A 23,464-nucleotide genomic window follows, 5' to 3' on the forward strand; every position below is an offset into this window, starting at 1 on the left:
CTCAGGGGCGACACTCCCACATGTGCACTTCTTTAATAGTGTTAAAGGTGACGTGTTTACATATTCATACTCTGTTTGAACTTACAAGCTACATTAGACCATGGGAGATATACTGTATTTAAGCCTTCTCGCCACTTTTCAATCTCATTTCCTTCATCTGTGCACCTGAATCCGGTTCATTTAACGCTACAGAAGAGACATAGAAGAAGCTTTTTTAGTTGGGGGTTATTAAAGCATGGTAATGGTTTATTTGTTTAGCTTTCTATTGCCCCTGCATGAATTGCACTTTGGTGGAGCTTGCGGGAGGGCAGAAAGCTCTTGGAAAAAAATTAAAGCTACATAGGAAGAAGGGGAAGGGAGGGGAGAAACTTTGGGGGGGGGGAGCCTCTGCAGCCATCTGCCTTTGTGCCAACAGTTGGTTACTGTGGCAACCAGTAAAAAGTAATTATCTTTAATTTACACTGTGGCAGGTTCTGGTGTTTTCAATTGTATCATTAGCTTTTTTCTCTCTGCAATGACTCACCCATCTTTGGCAGTGGTCCTCCACTTCTTTCTGGGGCTCTTCATTCTTTTTCCCCCGTGTCATCCTTTTCTTTTAACGTTCTGTGTACCTTTTCTTTGAGCTGGCTCACTGGCTGATTTTGTGTGTGTGTGTGTGTGTAGCAATTGTCTCCCTTTGTAAGGTTATCCTGTTCCTAGGGCATGCAGTATGATGCTACTGTACTTTTAGATGGCGAGGTGTGATGACGGATGACACGATAACCGAGCAAAAAGAGATGTGAGAGCAATGTTAAGGGGAAAATGACAGGAGCATAAAAACTGAATGGCAGCGGTGTGGGGGAAGTGGGGGAAGTGGAGGTAGAGAAAGTGGTTGTCTCTCCTTAACAGCGGCTTATTTCTTTCATGTTGAGGCTTGTCGGGCTGCAGCAGCAAGAATTGCAGATGAGCAACCTTAAAGTAGCCTTGTCTGTGTACCATTAGCAAACCGCAAGTGCTAAGCACTTACCAGAAGCTGCTTGTGTTAACCTCCTCCTCTCCTCCCCCAGACTCTCTCTTTCTTCCCTTCTTACCTCACTTTGCTGAAAACTCTTCTTGTTCTCTCTTAATATTTTTCAGTGCCTCATTTACAATTTCTCCTGAAATCCACATCCAACAACTTTTTGTTCTTTTGGTTGGCTCATTTCATCTGTCTTTCCTAGCGTCGGGCCACCCAAGTTCTTGAAGGGTTGCATTTACTGATGGAAAATAATCTATTTCTCTTTGCACCACTCAAAATGGAAAAGACAATTTTTACTCTACAAAATAATACAAGCCTTCAAAAAACACTTGTAGTTTTCAAATCCATTTTAATATAACGAGCCATTTCTCGCTGCCATCGCTAACTCGATCGATCAGTTTATGGGTACAAATAGCATTCAATTTGAAGAAAAAATAATTACACAAACAAAGCAAGTATTGAGATTTTCGATCTCCAACTATTGTCTGAATCTGTGCCTTTAAGTATCGGAGAGCCTGTCAAAAGCAAGTTGGCGTTGCAGTGTCCAGGCGTACCTTTTTATTACTGCTGGCTGCTTTATTAGCCTTCCACAGGGCAGGGAAGGATTGAGGGGATTGACTGGAGATGCGAGTGAAAGTGGCACCTATTGACTAGATTGTCTTCTTGTGCTACTTGCACGGTGCGATGACGCTAAAAGGATACTCCTGCTCAGGCCAGCCCATTAGCACCTAGGCTATACACATGAGAACATGTCAAGAACAGACCACAAACAGTGCAGCATTCACAGCCTCGCAGTAGTTTACCGTAGCTGCTAGAATAAGGCATTTTCACAGCCAACGCTGTTTCTGAGCTTACACTCTCCAGCATTCTGTAGAAATTGGTTCATATTTATCTTCCATTTGCCTCTCGGCCCATCCTTGTCCCCTTCATTCCTGTCATTTTCAGATTTAATTGGTCTCAAGATTCAGCAGCGCCTGAACTTTTTTCTTGACTTAGAAGAGACAAAAAATAATTAGTTTATTTAAACTTTTGCTTTTTAAGCAGAGAGCAGGCGAGTTAGGTGTGTGTGTGTGTGTGAGTGTGTGAGCCCTGTCTACGCTGGAGCATATGGTGTAGGTTAGGTCTGGGTGTTTCTGTGTGTGTGATGGCCATCTGTCACCTAGTAACAGTTTGGGTGATCTCTGGTAGATTTCCCTGTTGGGATCATAACACCTGATTTATATACAAAGCCTTGGGGTTACAAGCCCAGATGGAAAGACTTAAGCAATATTATCCTTACAACCTGAGTGCTGCTCAGAAGGCAAATTGTTGTGTTGCTTTAACTTTCAGAGTTATAAATATTCAAATGTAAGTCTTTCTGAATCCGCTGTATTTCTGAATCTCGGCAGAGGAGTTTCAGCAGATGGTGCGGTTTATTAATGGCTCTCTAATTGATTTATAATCGTGAGCCTAGGTTACAGTTATGTCTAATTGTGCTTGAACATATTTGTATTTATTTTGGGAAGTTGTTTTCGGAGTTAAAAGGCCAAATAGAGGGGTGACCTCTAGCTCACCCAGTAAGAGTGTTCGCCTCATGTTGGCCTGAGTCCTGCAGCGGCGCAGGGTTCGAGTCCAACATACTGCCGTTTGCTGCGTGTCATCCCCCATCTCTCTCCCCATTTCATGTCTATCCACTTTAAAATAAAGGGAAAAGCCCCAAAAAGATAATCTTAAAAAAAAATAAAAGGCCAAATAGATAATTTTTCTAGCTACTGGGGTACTACCACATCTAAATTATTGCAAATGAAATATGGTAGTGTATATTTAGGCAACTGGTTTTTGAAGTCATATCCCAGCAGCAGCCATTTTGTACTAGCCATTCTCCCCTGTCCTTCCACTACCTGTATACAGTAAAGCAGGATGCAGGGGATGCAGAAAACACAAGTGAACTCAGCCCATAAACTGCACGATGGAAACTTTCTGTCCTAGTAAGACAAAACAGTGGAAGCTGCGTGGTTGCAATCAAGTACTTGTTTCAATCAAGACTGTGCCATGAGCTTAGTATGGCCATAACAATCATATCAGCAATAGCTGAAGTGATAAAATGTCAACTCTGGTGGCAGCAGCATCACTCTGCGAGCGTGCACAGCTTTCCCGTCTTGGTCACCATCTGGAAAACACACCCAGCCCATCTCTATTAGACACCAACTCTAGCAAAGGATGAGCGCTCCACTGAAAATGGGTTAATAATTACAATTAAATTGAAGGTAATGCCAGCAGTGGATCTGTCGCTTACAAATTAGTGTTTTATGTAGATGGCTTTCCCTGCCTGGGTGTGGAATTGTGGTTTTGAATAAGTGCGAGTCACTGAATCGAGTTATTGGAAATTTAGATGTGGAATTGTGTTTTATCAAGACATTCTCTTTCTACATGAAGCCTCTCCACCCAGAGGTCAGAGTGTAGATTTATCTAAGGTAGTCAGTCAGGAAATAAAGATAGGAAAGTTTCTGTTCAGCAACTTTTCGGTTGTACTATCTCTTCAGCAGTATGAAAGCACAACTCCTTTTCTGGTTTACAGGCTCTTTTTATAGAGGAAATCTATCTTGCACAGTCTGATTTTATATGTTAACAGAGAGGATGTGCTGGAAGCAATTTTCAGTTTACACTAATGCACCAAGACATGAACATATTAACACAGACTAAATGTAAAAGTTTTGTTTTGTTTGGAAAGACCTGCATAGATATGAAAATATTTATCAAATAATAACCATTGAAAGATGAAGGGCAACCCCAGTTCTGAAAAGAGACAAACGCACACCATTGCTGTCAAACCAATTACCCTAGCAGTCAGAATTGGAGGCTCATTCAGGTGGAAGATTAGCAGCTGGGTTTGAAGCCCCTCCGCCAAATCTCCCCTCCTCTAAGAAGAGAGCAAATTGCTGTCGCATTTAAGTGTGTGTGTGTGTGTGTGTGTGTGTGTGTGTGTGTGTGTGTGTGTGTGTGTGTGTGTGTGTGTGTGTGTGTGTGTGTGTGTGTGTGTGTGTGTGTGTGTGTGTGTGTGTGTGTGTGTGTGTGTGTAAAGTATGCAAGCATCCCCCCTCCTCCTCTACTGTTGGGTGTATTGGACATATTTGCGTACGGTCTATATCTGTCTGCGTTGTAGCGGTTTGTTTGTGCTGTTGCATTGAGTTTGGCTGGAAGGACAGAGCAGCTGTATTGGATGTCTGAATGTGTGTATACAGTTGTGCTGATGCTGACAAGCCTTCTAGCAAGGGAGCAGGGATCAGATGCATGCTAATATCGCCAGCAGACAGTCTGCTCGTCTGACAGGGGCTGGGCTGCGAGGTTAGGTACCGCTGCAGGAGAAGACAGAGCTGAGAGAGAGAGAGAGAGACGGAGCACAGCGGAGACATGCAAAGACGGAGGAAGTCAGGAAATATAGGGAGAATTAGACAAGGACCATGAGGCATTGAAAGAAATAAGGAGGCAGTTCATGCCTGGCAGAGGGAATTAATCGGGAGGGAGAGCATAGGCCCACAGATGAGCTTTTGTGCCAAAGGAAAACACAGGCTTGTCTGTCTTTCTGACCGTGCATGTTAAGCAACACTTGTTGTTGTTGTTGTTTATTTTGTGTAGCCTGTTGAACAGGGAATTTCTGGAGCAAATGTTTCCATGTACCAAAGTGTATGGACATGCACAACTTTCAGTGTTTGGTACCCCAAATGCCAGACAGCTAAGCTACATTTTTATTAGAGATGCACCGATTACAACTTTCTAGGCCAATTCCGATTTCTTTGAGTTAGGCCAGCCGATACTGCAGGATAATTCACGAGGTTCCCTACGTGTGCGAGAATAGCGCGGACACGCGCTTCACGCCGCGGAAAAGTTGAGAGAAAGGAAAAAGAGACTGTGCTGTCGCGTCCGTGTGTGTGTGCGTCCTTGAGAACTGTAACCCATATAACTTAAGTTAATTGTAGTATTGACCGGCATGAAAACAGCATATGTCAGACTGACCTGCCGGTCACCGGTCATGAACGAGCACGTGAAAACCGGCCAATTCCGGTCACCGGCCGGTCTATCGGTGCATCTCTAATTTTTATTATGGATTATTCGGTCTGTTATACCAAGGGATTATCAAAAAAGTTGCCCAAGATGACATCTTTAAATTGCTTGTTTTTTTCTGACCAACAGTTTACAATACACATTTGCAATATATAAAACCGAGGACAAGCAGCAAAGCCCACGTTGGAGAGGCAGAGATGTTTAACACTTTTGCTCGATGAATGAATTAAACGGCAGACCAGTTAATTTTCTATCGATCAACAAAACATCTTATCGACGTCTGCATCATAGAGAAATTCATTATTACCTTATGTGAACTTGAACAAGATCATTTTAAAATAAAGCTAATAAAGCTTGGTGAGTGAAATAACCTTCACCTCCTGGGCACTGCCAAGGTGCTCTTGAGCAAGGGACCAAACCCCCAACTGCTTGGGGCGCCTTTCCATGGGCAGCCCCCTCACTCTGAATGAATCTCTCCATTAGTGCATGTATAGTTACTGAGCATGTGTATGTAAATCAGGCCTGTGTATAATAATAACAAAAGAGTGAAAACATTGTAATCTCCCTTTGCGGGATTAATAAAGTATAAATTATTATTATCAAATATAACTTTCACAGCAAACTTGCGTAAAGGTCAAAGAAGCAAAGTTGTGTCTGCAGAAACACTGTGGCCTCTCACTTTCACTCGCTTGCTGTCAGCTTGGAGAGAAATGACCTTATCATTGAAGAAGGTATGGCACTGTGAGTGCAATGTTTCACGTGTTTGTGTTTTTGTATGAGCGATTTTATGTGTTGGTGGTAGTGGTAGTTCAAATTTATATCTGTCATTTTCCATGTTTCCAGCACATTCTATTTAGCTGTGCTATCAGGGAGGCCTTCTGGTGCAGTTGAAGAGGTTGAACCACAGTGACCCACTCCTCCTCTGCCCTTACCGCTCTTTCCTTCCGCTTTCCAAATAGGCTGTCCATTCTTCCAAGATCCTTTCTTTATCGGACTTAAACCTTGCTCTTTCCTCTGTCTCCGCTCCTTGAACTGTTCAGTTTTAGTCTTGAATTTCAGATTAGTCTGTGAATATGGTCTTCTCTGACCTCTTCCTTATTCCCGATATGCTGCATTCTCAATCGTTGTTTGTTGTGAGTGTTTGTTCTTTGGCCCTCTTATCCTTTTTTTTTGCTCTCATCCTGCATCCTTCCTCCCTCTGTCTGTCTGTCCACTTCTCTCCATAGCGGGTCTGTCAGCAACTGGCCCTCTGTCTCTGCAGTGCCAGGCGGAGGGAGGAAATGGAAATGAGCTTATGGGCTACATGGCAATTGCACTTTAGGTTACTAAAAACTATAATACATAACATAGGTCATAACAGACATGTGTGGGATAAAGAACATAAGCTGTATCTAAATTTGAGCAGTATTAGAAGATATGGAATAGCTAATAATTTACTTAAAGTGCTCATATTATGCTAATTTTCTGGTTCATAATTGTATTCACTGTGAACAGTGTTTTCTCTGGAAGATGGCAAGTCCCTTTGGGGTGGACTTTGGGCTTTTTCACTTTGTAACCCTATAATGTGCACAAAAAAGATAATATAACACAATAAAGGAAAGGGAAAAAGCCAAAAAGCACAATATGAGCACTTTAATGCACATATGTGTGTCAGTGTGATAGAGCAGCCGCAGCGGGGTTTGTTATCTTGGACTTTTTTTATGTGGTTATATCACCATGCCATCGGATCATGCTAATGCGCAGGCCGTGCCACTTGTGATCCTGCAAATGGAAAGATGCAAATAGCCGTAGCTAATCCAGCGTGTCCATAATCCCAGTCACAACTGATCACCTCTCCTGGATCAGGACCTGGATATGTGATGGCTGTTTGGATGCTGCGCTAATATTTCTTTGTTTGTGTGCAGATAATGCATTTTGTATAACATAACGCATGACACTCAGGCCGTGCTGAGCTTTTGTGGTTAGTCTTAGTATTTTCTTCTTATAGGAGTAATTCATTACTATTGGATTTGTTCTTGTGTTTTGGTTGGTGTTGGTTGGCCACATGTGAAATGCATTAGCAATGGTGCGATTGCGATATTTATGTTTTCTGTTAGTGCGTGCACACATGCAGTCGATGGAAACTGTGAGGATATTTGTATTTCCTGTTTGGTGAGTGATAGATGGATGTGCCGTGTTTGTGGATGGGACAAATTACTTTTGTTTGGGTGGATAAACTGACTGCACCACAGAGCACTTCAAGTTAAGTGTGTTAAATGTGGTGTGTGTAGGCAGATATTTACCTTCTTTTTTAGTTTTTTTTGTAATTGTGTATGCCTATTCGTGCATCAGTGGTTATGCGCTATATATTTGCATTACATTTTGGACCGTCTTCATCATCATTAGGGTTGGGTATCGTTTTTTTTTTTCTTTTCAATACTGGTGCGAAAACAATACTTTTAAAATGTTGCTGGTGCCTAAACGGTTCTAAACGGAACCGATACTTACAAAATAAGGTAATAGGGTATTTTACAATAACTTTGAATGCACCACGAGGCTAACTAGTTTCAAGTGAACGCACCGTCTGTGTTATTTTTTTCTACAACAGCAGCTGCAGACTGCTTAACGTCACGCTTTTGGAGTCCTCTACAGCAGTGGTTCCCAACCTTTTTTCCTTGGCACCCCCCCTACTCATGTCTAAGAAAAGCTGAGCCCCCCCCCCCTCCCCGAAACCGAAGTTGAGGTAACTCTCGAGATGAAGCCTTACTTTCGTTTTTGATACAGAGCAGTTATCAGCACCGTTACATTTCTCTGCCACGTTTCATTCATAAAATAGTGATGCCGTGTCGGCAGGAAAAACAAGCATACAACAAAATATATAGTTTTCAGACAGACTTTTGTATACATTATATATTCTAGTGTATTATTATAATTTGTTTAACATGTGCAAATATTTTCTTTTTTTACCTCAACCTCAAACTAGATAAAGACTTGCGCCCCCCCTGTGATCTTTGCCGCCCCCCCTGGGGGTGCCCGGACCCCAGGTTGGGAACCACTGCTCTACAGTGAAATACAGACACCTTTACACCGTTTACCTGTCAGCATATTAACCGTGTTTAATCCAGCTGCTAGCTAACGGTAGGCTAACGTTAACTGCTGTCAAGTGAAGTGTTAACTAGTGTCACGTGCAGCGATGCTCCTGTTGCCTCTGTCTGTTTCAGAGAGCAGCGCAAAAGGCATTTAATTGGCACCGAAATGAGGCACCGAAATCTGCGTTGCAATTCGGTGCGGTAGATACCAGTCGTTTAGGCACTGGTGTTTCGGTACCCAACCCTAATCAGCATTCATATCATATTTATCATCCCAGTTTTTTTCTGTACATTCATCGTTGTGTATTGTTTATACCCTTATCTCCTGAGGGAGCACAGCCTTGGCCTCAGCCTCTTGTCCCCCAAAATCCCAAAGGCCAATCCCCTGCCCACAACTCTAGTTTTGTACTAATGGACAACAAGTCTCCAGAGAGTGGGATAAAAGGGGGGAGGGTGTGGGGGGGTGTGGAGAAAGAGTGTTGGAGACAGGGAAGAGTTGGAAAAAAAATCTTGACAGATGGAGATTGGAAATCTATATGATGAGGATAATGTTTATGGGTCTGATTAATAATTACTCCCTGGCTGACTCTTCTTCTTTGCTCTGTAATGAAAGGAATGCAGCCACCCCGTGAAGGCTACATGGTCTCCCTTTATGGACAGTGAACACAGCCTCTTCCCTGCTGCCCTTTTGTAGCACGTGTTATGATGAACTTCACGCCCTACCACCCTAGCGTTAGCTTCAGGCTGCACTCCAATACCCTACAGATGCAGCCTATCTTCCTTGGCTTCTGTTGTCCTTGAGACAGTCAGTGACCTAGAAAGGACTGGTTCAGTCAAGGCAAGATTTGCTTTCTTTAGTGTGTTGACTGTTATAGATATATTGGTAAATGCTTGTTCGAGAAAGGAAGGAGAAAAGCAACATGGAAATTGACATGTGGTATTTGGGTATGTCCTGCTTGTGATTAGCTAGGGGGGTGACGCGACGGGTCAGACCCTGACCCTCAACTCATCCAGGCCTCATCATGCCCTGCCCCTCTTCCCTGAGGGGATTCCAATGTGCAGCTCACATGACCCAGGCCACTGACCTCTCTCCCCTTCCCCTCATACCCATTCTTCTCTAAACCCCCATCCTCTCCATGTGCACTAACTTCCTACCCTCTGTCTCCTCCCCCCAACGCCTTGCACTCCTTCCTGCATCTCCTCCACTCCTCCTACTCTCTCTCCCTCTCCTTTTTTGCTTACCTTCATGTTTCAGGGTCAGAGGCAGATGTAATGCAGGCCCTAACCTATCTCTGCCTTAGCCCTAAACAGCCCTGGGCCTCGAGACAGTGGTATGTGGCCCGACATGCGCACCAGACACCAAGCCTCAGGGTGAACTGGGAGACTGGCTGCCTGAGTGCTCTACAACTGGACTGCTGCACTAAGGCTAGTTTAGCTCAGGCAGTGGTGTCTTTATAGGTCTGCGGAAACGGGAAATGCATTTCCTAAATGACTGGCAGTAGACAGGCGGTTGAAACAAGCTGAATTGTGCAGTTGTAATATATATTATCCATTACATATATATTCTTTGTGTTGGGCACGGCAGTCAGTCTCAAGAGTCATTTTCTTTTCTTTCATTATCCGCTGCTACTATGTTTTGAATTTACATTCTCACATCAGTTAAAACTGAATTCTGAGCTGTCTGTTTGCTCCTCGCACGGACATGTCAATTGGACACACCAGGAAAAAAAAAAGAAAAGAAAACTGCATTTTTATCTTTTGTTTGCCAATCCTTTTTTGGTTGTTACAAAAATGCCTCAGCTCATTGTCTCACACACCTAACCTGTATTCTACCGCAGTGAATATGTTAGTTAACTGTCACAAAATGTTTATGAACTTGTAGATTCACATACATGGCACACACATACGAACATTCAAAGATAGGTGGGGTCAGTGAAGCAGATGTTAGCAATGCATCTGTGAGAGTGTTGAGCCTGGCTAGCCTCCAGGTCCATAGGGACTTTAGGAGTGCTTGACTTAATTTAATCCAGACACTCTCACAACTGGTCACAAACATGACCTATTTCATACATAACACGCTCATCACCAGGGTGTTACATAGGATAAGAAAGGTGTGTGTGTGTGTGTGTGTGTGTGTGTGTGTGTGTGTGTGTGTGTGTGTGTGTGTGTGTGTGTGTGTGTGTGTGTGTGTGTGTGTGTGTGTGTGTGTGTGTGTGTGTGTGTGTGTGTGTGTGTGTGTGTGTGTGTGTGTGTGTGTGTGTGTGTGTTCGTTTAACTACATTCATGGGGTCCAAAAACTATACGGGAATACAGTATACTTGTGGGGTCCGGACAGCTTTGTGGGGCCAAAATGCTGGACCCCACTACATTAAAGGGCAGTTTGAGGGTTAAGACTTGGTTTTAGGATTAGGGTTAGAATTAGGTTATGGTTAGGGTGAGTGTAAGGGTTAAGGTTAGGCATTTAGTTGTGATGGTTAAGGTTAGGGTAAGGGGCTAGGGAATGCATTATGTCAATGACGGGTCCCCACAAAGATAGTGAGACGCACTGTGTGTGTGTGTGTGTGTGTGTGTGTGTGTGTGTGTGTGTGTGTGTGTGTGTGTGTGTACGTGTGCACTTTTATGTGTAAGCTCATATAGGTCATTTGTGCTAATGTGGGTCTGCACCAGGGCCTCCATACTTATCTGTATGTAACACCCTCTGTCAGCTCAGCAGGCAGCGACTTCGAGCATGTCACAACAGTTCAGTCGATGCAGAGATGCAATTCACAGCAACCTTTGCAATAGCGGAGCTCACAAACCTGAAAATCTGAAATCCTTTTTGGTTGATCTCCAAAAGAAAATGTATATAATTTTGAATACAGTTAATGACACCTGCATAAAATAATTGTTATAGCACTAAAGTAAAAGGATAGAAATTACTGAGAACTGTTAATAAATTGAGGCTCTTCTACACGTCAACTACTTATTATATGGATTTCGCATCACATTTGTATGCCTGTAAACCTGGTCAACAAAAGGGATCATGTAGATGCATGTCCTGTTTAGCCAGTGGACCGTACCCAGGGGCAGCAGGTCATGTTGTTTTGTGGCTGATTGTAGTTGAGGCTGTCTGCTCTGTAATGTGAACATGACTAGGTCAGGACACCGGTGCGCTTTTAACCTGCTGACTCCAGCTCTATAGATGGCACACCTGTAGTTCTTCTCATCTAGTCAAGGCTGTATTTACTGCACTGTTTTCCAGCTGGAGGTGTTCAGTGATCACAGACTTGTGGGTGCACACACAATAGAAATCATTATAAGCTTGTGCGCACACACAAATACAGACAAGAAACGCACACGTTTTTCTGGAGAGAAAAGACTGAATTAACCATAAGTCCCAGGTCATATACCAATTCGAAATGTATCGACCAGCAAGTCTGCCTTAGCACAACACACACCACACGTTATTAATAAAGAGACTGGTTCTATCTCTAAGGGTGCCTTGATCCATTTTTCATGCATGTTTCTTCTACAAATATCAAAACACAAGACATTCTTTTTGATACGGATTCCTTTTTCTGCTGGCACCTGGTTATATACCTGGTGCAGCACTGGGGAGGACCGGTCTCTGTAATGTTAATTCACAGCCTGATTGGAATTTGCTTTCGTGAAACTCAGTGTTTCAAGGCTTTTCCATAACCGTAGCTTTGAACTTTGATTAGTGGCACTCCACTTTCAAGTAAAACTCAGAAATGTACAGTATATGCAGCAGTTGACACGCTGCAGGTATGAGGTTGCTTTTTATCTACAGTGTGTTCCACTGTAGTGAGTTTCTAACTCCTCCTACCATTTCCTTTTCATTGTCTCCCCCTCTGGTGTAGCAGCGTTGGGCTTTGAAGTTCATCTTCGCGCATCCACAGTTCTCTGTTGTCTGACAAACTCAATTCAGCAATGAAGGCTTTGTCTGCTTTTGTGCTCTCTGTCAAACGAGCTATTCATGATTAATAGTGGTTTTAATGTCTGTTTTACTACATTAACGCCTTAGTTATGACATGGAGGGGGTGGTCTTGTACAGCAAGTCTGTGCGCTGGCTGTCTTGGAAGATTTTTGTTCCTTACAAATTGTGCTGTCAAAGAGGGCCATTCCATGAAGAGCATCTCCCTCTCTCTCTCTCTCTCTCTCTCTCTCTCTCTCTCTCTCTCTCTCATTATTTTTTAGATCTACTGATGGAATACATTGGCCAGTCAACTTTGCTTCTATGTATTTTTCTGTGCTATTTCTTGATAGCATGGCACCAATTTGTTGCATCTACTGTAGGTAGACATTAGTGATGGTAAATCAGCCAACTCTGATCTGTTTGCAGAGTGTGGTATAGTTAATAACGTAGGAAAACATGTTTTTGATGAAGACGAGTCAGCCAACAGGCAGTGCAGCCTTTTAAAATGCAGATGGCTTTCCCTAGTTGGCCAATTAGTAACTTTAGCTCTGGAACACTTATCTGCTTTCATCTTCTTGTGTGTGTCTTTCATTTGGGGTGCAGGGAGCTTAGTGTGCCTGTTTTCACAAGTGTGTGTGTGGTGGTGTGTGTGTGTGTGTGTGTGTGTGTGTGTGTGTGTGTGTGTGTGTGTGTGTTTTAGTGCATGCATTTGTGTGCATATTCGTGTGTCTTATTTTCAGCGATCGTGAAAACCCCACATAACTTTATTCTACTGCTGTTGGCAGTGAGACGGGCAACCATACTGTTAGATGTCGGGTGTTAAGCCAAAACACATACCGAGTATAAACGAACATAGGAATGAAATGTGGAAGGCACCACTGTTAGCAGTGCAGTCCTGGCAGTATAGAAATTAAATGAGTTAAATGGGTAAAAAGTAGCCTTGTACGCAGCTACAGCTGGGTTAAGTAATCTGCAGCATTCCAGCAGCCTTGCCACTGACCTCAATCTTTTCAGGAAACATTCAGTGCAGTATTGGATCACAGATTAAACATTCTTAACAGCACATAGGCACGCAGTAGACATTAAGATGAGAGCCACAATAGCTCCCTAATAATGAAGCTTGTCATGGAAGTGTTTTATTTTTCTGTATTTCTCTAGATTAATCATATCTCCCCATTGTCTCTCTCTCTCTCTCTCTCTCTCTCCCTTTCTCTATCATGCAGGACCAAACCCCAGCTCAGTGAACTCCTCTTGCATGGAAACCCTCCTTCCCTGGCAGCCTTTTCCTCTCCCTAGAGCTATCGGCCAGCATGGCAGGATGAACCTCTGCCAGCGATAATGATGGCCAAAAAGCAAGATGTCCGGGCACCCACCTACAACCTGGTCGTGGTTGGCCTGTCGGGCACAGAGAAGGAGAAAGGCCAATGTGGTGTGGGCAAGTCTTGCCTCTGTAACCGCTTTGTCCGGCCAAGTGCAGATGACTTCCACCTAGACCATACCTCCGTTCTCAGCACCAGTGACTTTGGAGGCCGTGTTGTGAACAATGACCACTTCCTGTTCTGGGGAGAGGCTGGGCGGACCATGGAGGAGGGGCCAGAATGCCGTATGAATGTGGTGGAGCAGACGGAGTTCATTGATGATCAGACGTTCCAGCCACACCGAAGCACAGCGCTCCAGCCTTACATCAAGAGGGCAGCTTCTGCCAAGCTGGCTTCGGCTGAGAAGCTAATGTACTTTTGCACAGATCAGCTGGGACTGGAGCAGGACTTTGAGCAGAAACAGATGCCCGAAGGCAAGATTATGGTGGATGGCTTCTTACTCTGTGTGGATGTTAGCAGGGGTATGAACCGTAGCTTTGAGGACCAGATGAAGTTTGTTACCAATCTGTACAACCAGCTTGCCAAAACGAAGAAACCTGTGGTACTGGTTCTCACCAAATGTGATGAAGGAGTTGAGCGCTATATTAAAGACTCACACACCTTTGCCCTAGCCAAGAAGAACCTACAGGTGGTAGAAACATCAGCACGCTCTAATGTCAATGTTGACTTAGCCTTTCTTACACTGGTTCAGCTAATAGACAAGAGTAGGGGAAAGCCCAAAATCATCCCTTACTTTGAGGCACTGAAACAGCAGAGTCAACAGATTGCCTTAGCCAAAGACCGCTATGAGTGGCTAGTCAACCGAATTGTGAAGAACCACAATGAGACATGGCCCATTGTCAGTCGTCGCATGCAGTCTGCCCCTGAGTACAAGGACTATGTTTTCCTTGAAGGGACAGCTAAGGCCAAGAAGCTCTTCCAGCAGCATGTGCATAGACTTAAACAAGACCATATAGAGAAACGTAGGAAGGCCTATCTAAGTACACTACCACAGGCACTGGCTGTAGTGTTACCACAGTTGGATGAGATAGACCACCTGAGCTGGTCTGGAGTTCAGAAAGTCCTAGAGACAAAGAGAGATTTTTCCCAATGGTTTGTAGTGCTAGACGACACCCCTTGGGAGACTACACCACACATTGATAACATGGAGGATGACCGAATCCCCCAGGACCTCCTGGAGACCCCCGCAGCTGAAGCTATCTATGAGACCCACCTGGAGCACCTAAGGAATGAGCGCAAACGGGCTGAGATGAGATGGGAGTTCAAGGACAAGCTAAGTGTCTCTCCTTTCATCACACCCGGGAAACCCTGGGAGGAGGCTAGAAGCTTCATCATGAATGAAGACTTCTACCAGTGGCTGGATGAGGCTGAATATCTGGATATCTACAACAAACACCAGAAGGAAATCATTGACCGAGCCAAAGAGGACTTTCAGGAACTGCTTCTTGAATACTCTGAACTCTTTTATGAGCTGGAAGTGGATGCAAAGCCAAGTAAAGAGAAAATGGGAGCGATTCAGGAGGTGTTGGGTGAGGAGCAAAGGTTTAAAGCCCTGCAGAAGCTGCAAGCAGAAAGGGATGCTCTGGTATTGAAACATATCCACTTTGTTTACCACCCCACAAAGGACACCTGTCCCAACAGCCCCCACTGTGTTGACAGTAAGATAGAGCAGATTCTGGCCTCCAGATTCCCTACCCGCTACCCATCATCAGATAGTTCAAGACTAGATTTGGGGAGGGCTGAACGGATTAATCTTGTCATCCTAGGAAAAGATGGGTTAGCCAGAGAGATGGCAAATGAGATAAGGGCCTTGTGCACCAGTGACGACCGGTACGTGTTGGATGGCAAGATGTATGAGTTAGCCCTTCGTCCCATAGAGGGCAACGTACGTCTGCCAGTCAATTCATTCCACACGCCAACCTTTACACCACATGGTTGCCTGTGCTTGTACAACTCAAAGGAATCCCTCTCTTATGTTGTCGAGAGTTTAGAAAAGCTTAGGGAGTCAACTATAGGCAGAAGGGAAAGGGAAAACAGCTTATCCCAACTCCCACTGTCCCTCCTTCTGGTCACGAAGCGAGGGGTGGGGTCAATTGGGGATATTGGGGGGGAGACAGCTCAGACTCTTATCCAACAAGGACAGCAGGTAGCTGGAAAGCTGCAGTGTGCCTACCTAGACCCTGCCTCTCCAGGCATGGGCTACGGTCGCAATGTCAACGAGAGGCAGATCAACCAGATGCTGAAGGGCCTCTTAGAATCACGGAGAAGCATAGGAAGCAGCTCCCCTCCATTACCCCCTCCACCCTCTGCCTTCAGAGACTCTCAGTCCCAGCCAATGCTAGAGGCAGACTTGAGGATAGTCATGTGCCTGATGTGTGGAGACACGTACGACATAGACCAGCTCCTTGCTCCCTTCCTTTTGCCCCAGCATTGTCGTCCTGCTGCCAGTCTCAGCAGTGGCACCTCCGTTTTGCTGGATCTCAGTATAGGAGGTCAGAGGCAGAATATTGAGCTGTCACTGCTCTCCTTTCATTCCTCATTCTCACTCCGCAAGACCAAGCTGGTCCACGGCTACATTGCAGTTTACTCTGCTCGCCGCAAGGCTTCTATGGAGACGTTATGTGCTTTCCTGTGCGAGGTCCAAGACATCATCCCAGTCCAGTTGCTAGCAGTAGGGGAGAGTCAGATGGAGCTGTCAGACTCAGAGTCAGCTAAGGAGCAGGTCAGCCAGGGAGAGGAACTTGCCCATGAAATAGAGGCCAGGTTTAACACAGTGATATGTGGACATGGTGGGGTAGTAGGGGGGCTTCATAAGATAGACCTTTTCCAATCCTTCCTCAAAGAAGCGGTAGAGAAGCGCACTATTGTGGAGGCCACACACATGTATGATAATGTGGCTGAGGCATGTACCAATGAGAGCATCAGCCCTCGCTGTGGCTCTCCTAGTCCAGTTAACATTCTTATGGACTCAGAGGACGATATCGACCCATCACCACCTTACCCTACCCTGAGGGAGGATGGCAGTCTGAGTTCCCACCTGGGAAGCTTCAAGCTGCCAGATCTGGATTCAAGTGATACCTTCTCTGTAATTTCTGATCTCAGCACCTTTGAGAGCAAGCTGAACAACAAGGTTCCACCACAAGTGAAGCCGAAGCCTGTACGTAAGGTTAACCTCGGCCCCTACATGGACCAGCAGGGTGGCACCAACCGCCGCTCTTTGCCCCAAGCTGTCACCTGGGCTCCAGGTAGCGATGGTGGCTATGACCCCTCAGACTACGCAGAGCCCATGGATGCTGTGAGCAAACCTCGACCTACAGAAGAGGAGAATATTTACTCTGTCCCTCATGACAGCACACAGGGCAAGATCATCACCATTCGCAACGCCAACAAAGGTCACTCCAATGGAAGTGCTGGAGGGAATGGGTCCGACAGTGAGGCTGATAGCAGCTCACTGGAGCGCAGGAGAAAGTTGTCTGCCATTGGGGTAAAGCCTAAGCTTTACAGAGACAGATCCAAACGACTTGGCAAGTTCAGCAGTTTTAGGACGAGCTTCTCTATAGGCAGTGATGATGAGATGGGGGGTCCACCCAAGGCTAGTCAGGATGAGGTAGGAGCCCAAAAGGACAACTCCATCGAGGAGATTGAGGACCCCAAGAAGAGAAATATTCTCAAGAGCCTGCGCAGAACTGCAAAGGTGAGTGTTTGTGCATCCATCTGTTTTAGTTGGATATCAGTGATGTATAAGTCGCAACTCTGTTACTAAAAAAAGTATTAATTCTTAAATTAAGAACATTTCATTTTCCAAGTTGATTTAACTATTCCCAAACAGCAGTTAATAAGTGTTATTCCAAAATGTTGTCATTTTGAATCCTGAAATATTGAGTTTTCTCAACTAAAGCTTAAAATAACCTCCTAACTAAGAAAGTACCATGCCCTTGAAAGTATTTTGGCAAGAAAAGTGTCAATTGTTTAAATATTTCTTTTTTGAGCAAAACACTTACTGTAAATTGTAAATAATGACTGACTTGGAATGTTGTGCACTTATACCACTTTGTCTGCAGTATATATGCACACATGTATTTGTTTATGGACAGAATGGATATAATGTCCATAATCCTCAGTACAATTAGTTGGCTGAGATTCAACAAATTCAGTTTAATCTCTCTACTCTCTGCAGCTCGGCTGAAAACATGCTATACTGTAGGAGTTCCTCTGAAAGCATGTCTGGTATATTTTACCCTGACCCGTCTGTGAGAGCTCTCTAAACTAGCCAGATAATCAGAGGAAAAAGAGAGAACCTCCAGTCGCTAAACTTCTATACCAGAAGGCAGTAACTCTTAATAAATAGGGACAGAGCCACAGTTTACACTGTGCTATTTTGTGTTTGTGCTCATGTGTACTGTATGTCTGCTTGGTTGCATCAGCTTTCCCATTATATAGCTGTCATAATGATGTTTGACATTTATTTCAGCACTATTTTGAAAGCATTAACATCCAAGCAATTCTCGCTGTAGCTGTACATGAAAAGAAAACTAATGGTATATTTCAGCAAATTAGCTTTAAACACCCCTGCTGTTCAGGAAACGATAGTACCAACATGCAAAACAATGTGAGAAAATCTCAGCACAGGGGTCTTTCACTGCTTAATTATAACATACAAAACCTGATTGTGCAGTCATCTTGCTTTCGGCCTCGCCAGTAGTATGACTACATATTGTTTACAACTTAGTTGTCAAAAGGTGGAATGCATTTGCCATTAGTGATCTAGTGATTGACATCAGCGTCATCTAGTTAAGACAGTGTTGTTTACGGTTCGCTGTTGTGGTGCTGCAGTGAAGTATGTGCCAAGGCTGGTCAGTTTGTTCCTAAGACTAAGAAGTATTCCCTGTCAGCTTGGCTTTCTTTGCAACCTTCCTTTCATTTTTTCTCATATTCACAGTGAATGTCTTCTCTTCAAAATTTCAGCTTCTCACATTCCTGTCACACGCTTTCTCTCTCCCCCCATTATGTTCTCTTCATGTCTCTCCATCCTCGGCATCTGTCGACCCCTCTCCTGTTTGTTTCTGTGCTTGTCTCTCGACACGTGTTGTGACGATAGTTTTGACCTTACTTTGTTAGGCTTATCAGCCTGGTATGCTGTTCATCTGCACACATGGCGTTGTACAGAAGTGTCAGCTGAATAGAAGTTACAGCTGTGTATTTTGTGCGTCTGTGATAATTACCATGGCTGTCAGTAGGGTGGAACAGGAGGGGGATGATTAATGTTTTCACACACTCAGCTGTGATGTCCAAGTAAGTACCTTTTTGTGGAGGCTCACAGAGCTCCTAAAAACCAGGTCCTTTCCTTAATGCACTAACTCACTTTGTCCTTCTGCAAATGTGTGCAAGGCCAGACTGCCAATCACTTGGACTGCCCAGTTCAAGCCCCATGTTAGCAAGTATACGCATTCCTGTAGCTCTGACTTTTATTACCTGACCCTGTGCTCTGACCCGGTCCTTTTGAGAGGGGCAAATGGGATCAATAAAGTATCACATGACCCATTTTTACCCTTGTTTCAAAACAAATCCCCAAGAAAATGTAGATCAGTGTCCTCATCGTTACTCTAATTAGTGCCTCTGATTTGTGCCCTACAGCAGATCTGGGATCTGGATATCCGCATTAAAGGCCATTATGGCTTAATTGTGGTTTTAACAGTCATCAAGTTCCATCACCTGTTTTCTGTCTCGAAGATAAGCGTCCATTTTCAATCTGCTGCGGCCGGAAATACCCTCAGGATAACTAGTATGTTATTTGGTCATTTCAGGGTGTGACGTGTCGTAGTCACATGGTGTGACGTGTTGTAGCAGGTACTAAGGGGTGGTATAGAACCAGCTGTTCCGGTTAGTGGCTTGTCAGGGTTAACAAAGAGTCAGATTGTCAGTTGGTTTTGGGAGGAGGGTTTGGGTTTATGCAGTGTGAACCCTTTCCTGGTCAGAGCCTTAGGGTACTGTCCACCACTCTGAGTCATGACGTGTAGGAACAAATAATTGAAACTAGACTCTGAGCTGGTTTTTAAAACCCCCTTCACCTCAGGCAATGACCAACTGTGTCTCTGTCCCACTCACCCTCCCTCAGCAAGAGGCCGGAAACATTTTCTCTCTCTCTCTCTCTCTCTCTCTCTCTCTCTCTCTCTCTCTCTCTCTCTCTCTCTCTCTCTCTCTCTCCTGTAGCTTTTTTCAAACCTCCTCAGCCAGCCAAAGGAATGCTACAAATTCCTCAGTCACCTAGTTCCAGTCTAGTGTCCTCAAAGAAGAAATAGGAGGGAGGGAGACAATCAAAGAAAATGAGAAAACACAACCACAGAAAGAAAATGAAATGGAGCCAGAGAGAAATAAGAGTTATAATAGAACTGGTATTTTTATTTGTTTTTGTACTGTGGCTTTGTGTTTCAGCATCCTACAGCGCCTGTGTATGTAAACGCTCACCATGGTGTCTGTATGTTATTATTAAGGATGTGTTTTGTGTGTCTTTTGTGGTAGAGGTCTGTTGTGTCTTCTCAGCGCTGGCAACATATCCTGTCTCAGTCAGCAACTAAAAGGGAGTGGCCAGAAGGCAAAACTGCAGGGGGAGAAGACAGTGAGAGAGAAAAGTGGATGGAAGAGCGAGAGGGGGGGTGCTGGTGTATAGAGACAGTCTGCTAAACTGAGATAGGGCACAGATATACAACACAGTCAGTGTGATAGGACACAAATAAATTATGAGTTGCTACTTGGAGCTAAAAACCAAGCTGGCAGTGGTTTACGACGGAACGGCTCTACGACCACAGAGGCTTTTGTCTAGTAGTGTTACATCTATTATTACTGCTACCCCTTTAATTCACTTAAAGCCTCATGTAGGGGTTTTGTGCATGTGTGAATACTAACTTTGCATGTATATGCGCACATGTTCAGCTAAATGCCACAAGTATAAGAATGTCTGTACATTGAGAAAGGAAGCGTCACAGAGGGACCGGGCTGGGCAGCAGGGGAGTTAGCTGGGAGTGATAAGTAAAGGGGTCCCTGTTAAGAAATCCACTTATGTGGGGCTCATCATAGAAAGATGACTGGGCAACAGTTACTGGTGCTGAGGAAGTATGCAGTTATTTAACTTAGATGTGTTTCAACACCGAGCCTTGCTCAGGGGCCTTGCTGAATGAAGTGCACATTCTTAGTTAGCGTTATTGACATTTTGTCATCCCGACACCTAAGCACACAGTTGACTGGGAAAGTAGCAACAGTGCCCTTTTTCTTACGGTTTCTCGTAGAAAAACATCCTAGATAGAAAATCCTAGATGATACTGGATCTTTGAGGCCAATACCCGTATCAACACTGGAGAAGAGTATAGCAATATATTAACCCATGTTCTTTTTTTCCTGAGTAAAGATATTTTGCATTTGAACAATATGATTTTCTATGACAGCTGACCATATCAGTAAATATAACAGTACCTTTTGGACGTTAAAACATAATTTTAAGTTAAGAATTTTAACTAAAAAACACAAACGTATACATAGGAATGCCGCCAATAAAACGGATATTACTTTAGTTTACTTTTCCAGTTCTTTTTGAATGTATCTCCTCACATACTCACTGATAATGAATCATGTAATAACCACATATTGGTCAATAATAGCGGTCAGGCTCTTTTAGGTGGTAATGAAAGCCAACGCAGATTAACAACAGAATAAATTCACTAAATGTTTACAAACAACAGGCAGAAAGAAGACGTCCAGGTGAGCCTGTGTTGATCTGCTCAGTCCTAATTAGTGTTTCCCTGCTTGTTTCCTTGAGTACCGCTGTGAGTGCGTGCGTGTGTGTGTGTGTGTGTGTGTGTATGTATGTATATATGTGCTATCGAAAATGTTTGGAGGAGTGCAGTGAGGCCAGTATCTGGAGCAGAGGGCACGCCGGGCTCCTTCTCTCTAATGAGCACTCCTCTGCTCCGTTCCTGGGTCTGTCTGTCAGGCCTGCACTGCTCCCACAGTCTGTGTGCCCAGCCAACCATGCATGCCTGCCTCACCACCTAGCCTGCCAGGGCAGAGCCTCAGGGGGCTGACAGACTTACTAGAGATCCAGGCCTCAGGGGCCTTTTTAAAACATTCCCACTGAACACCATTAAAGCGCAGTACAATTGCTGCTGATGCCTCAGCCATATGGAGGCAGACAGAGAATGTTGCAGGATTGCATTAGAGGTCTCTTAACAGGAAAATAACAGGAGATAGAAAGTAATTAAACAGTGAATAAGAGAGTTTGATTATCTGAGAGCTGCAGTGCAGTAGACGGAGAAGAAGAAACGCAGAATGCCAAAAGAAGGAGAGCAAGGATGAAGAGACCAGAATTACGAAGGAACTGATGTATATCAGATATATATTTATGCACAAAACCGGGTTCAAGTAAGGAATGTTTAATTGCGTATCAGTTTAAGGTTTGAAGGAGTGTGTGTGTGTGTGTGTGTGTGTGTGTGTGTGTGTGTGTGTGTGTGTGTGTGTGTGTGTGTGTGTGTGTGTGTGTGTGTGTGTGTGTGTGTGTGTGTGTGTGTGTGTGTGTGTGTGTGTGTGTGTGTGTGCTCAAGTAGATCCTAACAGTCATTTTAAAATAAGGTCATGGTCTTTTACATTTAAATCAAGTCATTTCAAGAACAATGCGTCTTGGCTTAGTGTTATTTTGGACGTGTGTGCCTACAGTACAGGCCAAAAGTTTGGACACACCTTCTCATTCAATGTGTTTCTTTATTTTCATGACTATTTACATTGTAGATTCTCACTGAAGGCATCACAACTATGAATGAACACATATGGAATTATGTACTTAACAAAAAAGTGTGAAATAACTGAAAACATGTCTTATATTTTAGATTCTTAAAAGTAGCCACCCTTTGCTTTTTTGATAACTCTGCAAACCCTTGGTGTTCTCTCAATGAGCTTCTTGAGGTAGTCACCTGAAATGGTTTTCACTTCACAGGTGTGCTTTGTCAGGGTTAATTAGTGGAAGTTTTTCCCTTATTAATAAAAAAGCAAAGGGTGGCTACTTTGAAGAATCTAAAATATAAGACATGTTTTCAGTTATTTCACACTTTTTTGTTAAGTACATAATTCCATAGGTGTTCATTCATAGTTTTGATGCCTTCAATGAGAATCTACAATGTAAATAGTCATGAAAATAAAAATGAAACGCATTGAATGAGAAGGTGTGTCCAAACTTTTGGCCTGTACTGTATGTCAGCAGTGCTCAAATAATGTTACATTTTGTGTCTGAGTGCTCCTACCAATCTGTTCTTTCCTCTTGATTTTTTCCCCCCCCAGAAACCACGACCCAAACCCAGGCACTCCATCTCAAAACCCATTGAGAGCAACTACTTTGGTATTCCACTAGCCACCGTGGTCACTCCTGAGAGGCCTATTCCAGTCTTCATTGAGAAGTGCATCCGTTTCATTGAAACAACAGGTAGGAATCTTTTTTACTTTACGTAATAAGGAGTACAGATGCTCTATGGCATCCAGAACAGAACAGGCTGTTGTTCTCAGTCATTTAAGTGTTAACTGCCTCTGCATATGCTATACCTGTCTCCTTTGAGCTCTCTTTTTCCCTATATTTCGTCCTTATCTTAATCCTCCTCCCTGGTGGGATTGGTCCTCCTTAAATCACACGCAGCCTTTGTGTCTATGTGCATGTGCGTCCGTGCTTTCTTTTGTGTCTCCCTTACTCTTTGTTCACATTTGATAAATGGAAGTGCTTTGCTGAGCTGTAGGCTTTGAAAGTGGGCACCTCCAGGGATGTGGACCAGGTCGGGGTGTTAACTTACTTTTTTGATAACCTAAATAGTTTTATAATCTCAAAAACGTAAAGCAAAATGGGCTGTGTTGAAATCTACGGGTAAAGCCAGTTCCTTATCTGTATGCATGTTACATAAATACCGTTTGTGTGGCAACTCCCAAACTGGTTAAAGCATCAAGCAAATCATGCTGGCTTCTGTTTCCAGTGGTTACGGTCACAGTATTTTGTGCTATCTTTAAAATGAGTCATCAGAGCCTCATTCAGATCAAT

The 23,464-nt window shown here is 43.9% G+C and overlaps 1 protein-coding gene across 1 annotated transcript in view; it reads left to right on the forward strand.

The window, feature by feature from the left end:
* arhgap35a (Rho GTPase activating protein 35a) overlaps positions 1-23,464 on the forward strand; it is a 69,429-nt gene that overhangs the window by 26,401 nt on the left and 19,564 nt on the right. Inside the window, exons 2-3 of the mRNA XM_028574217.1 lie at positions 13,246-17,095; positions 22,723-22,864. Coding sequence (XP_028430018.1) covers positions 13,361-17,095; positions 22,723-22,864 — 3,877 coding nt within the window. The 5' untranslated portion in view covers positions 13,246-13,360. The remainder of the gene's footprint in view (positions 1-13,245; positions 17,096-22,722; positions 22,865-23,464) is intronic.

This window comes from Perca flavescens, chromosome 3 (assembly GCF_004354835.1).
Source record: "Perca flavescens isolate YP-PL-M2 chromosome 3, PFLA_1.0, whole genome shotgun sequence".
NCBI lineage: Eukaryota > Metazoa > Chordata > Actinopteri > Perciformes > Percidae > Perca > Perca flavescens.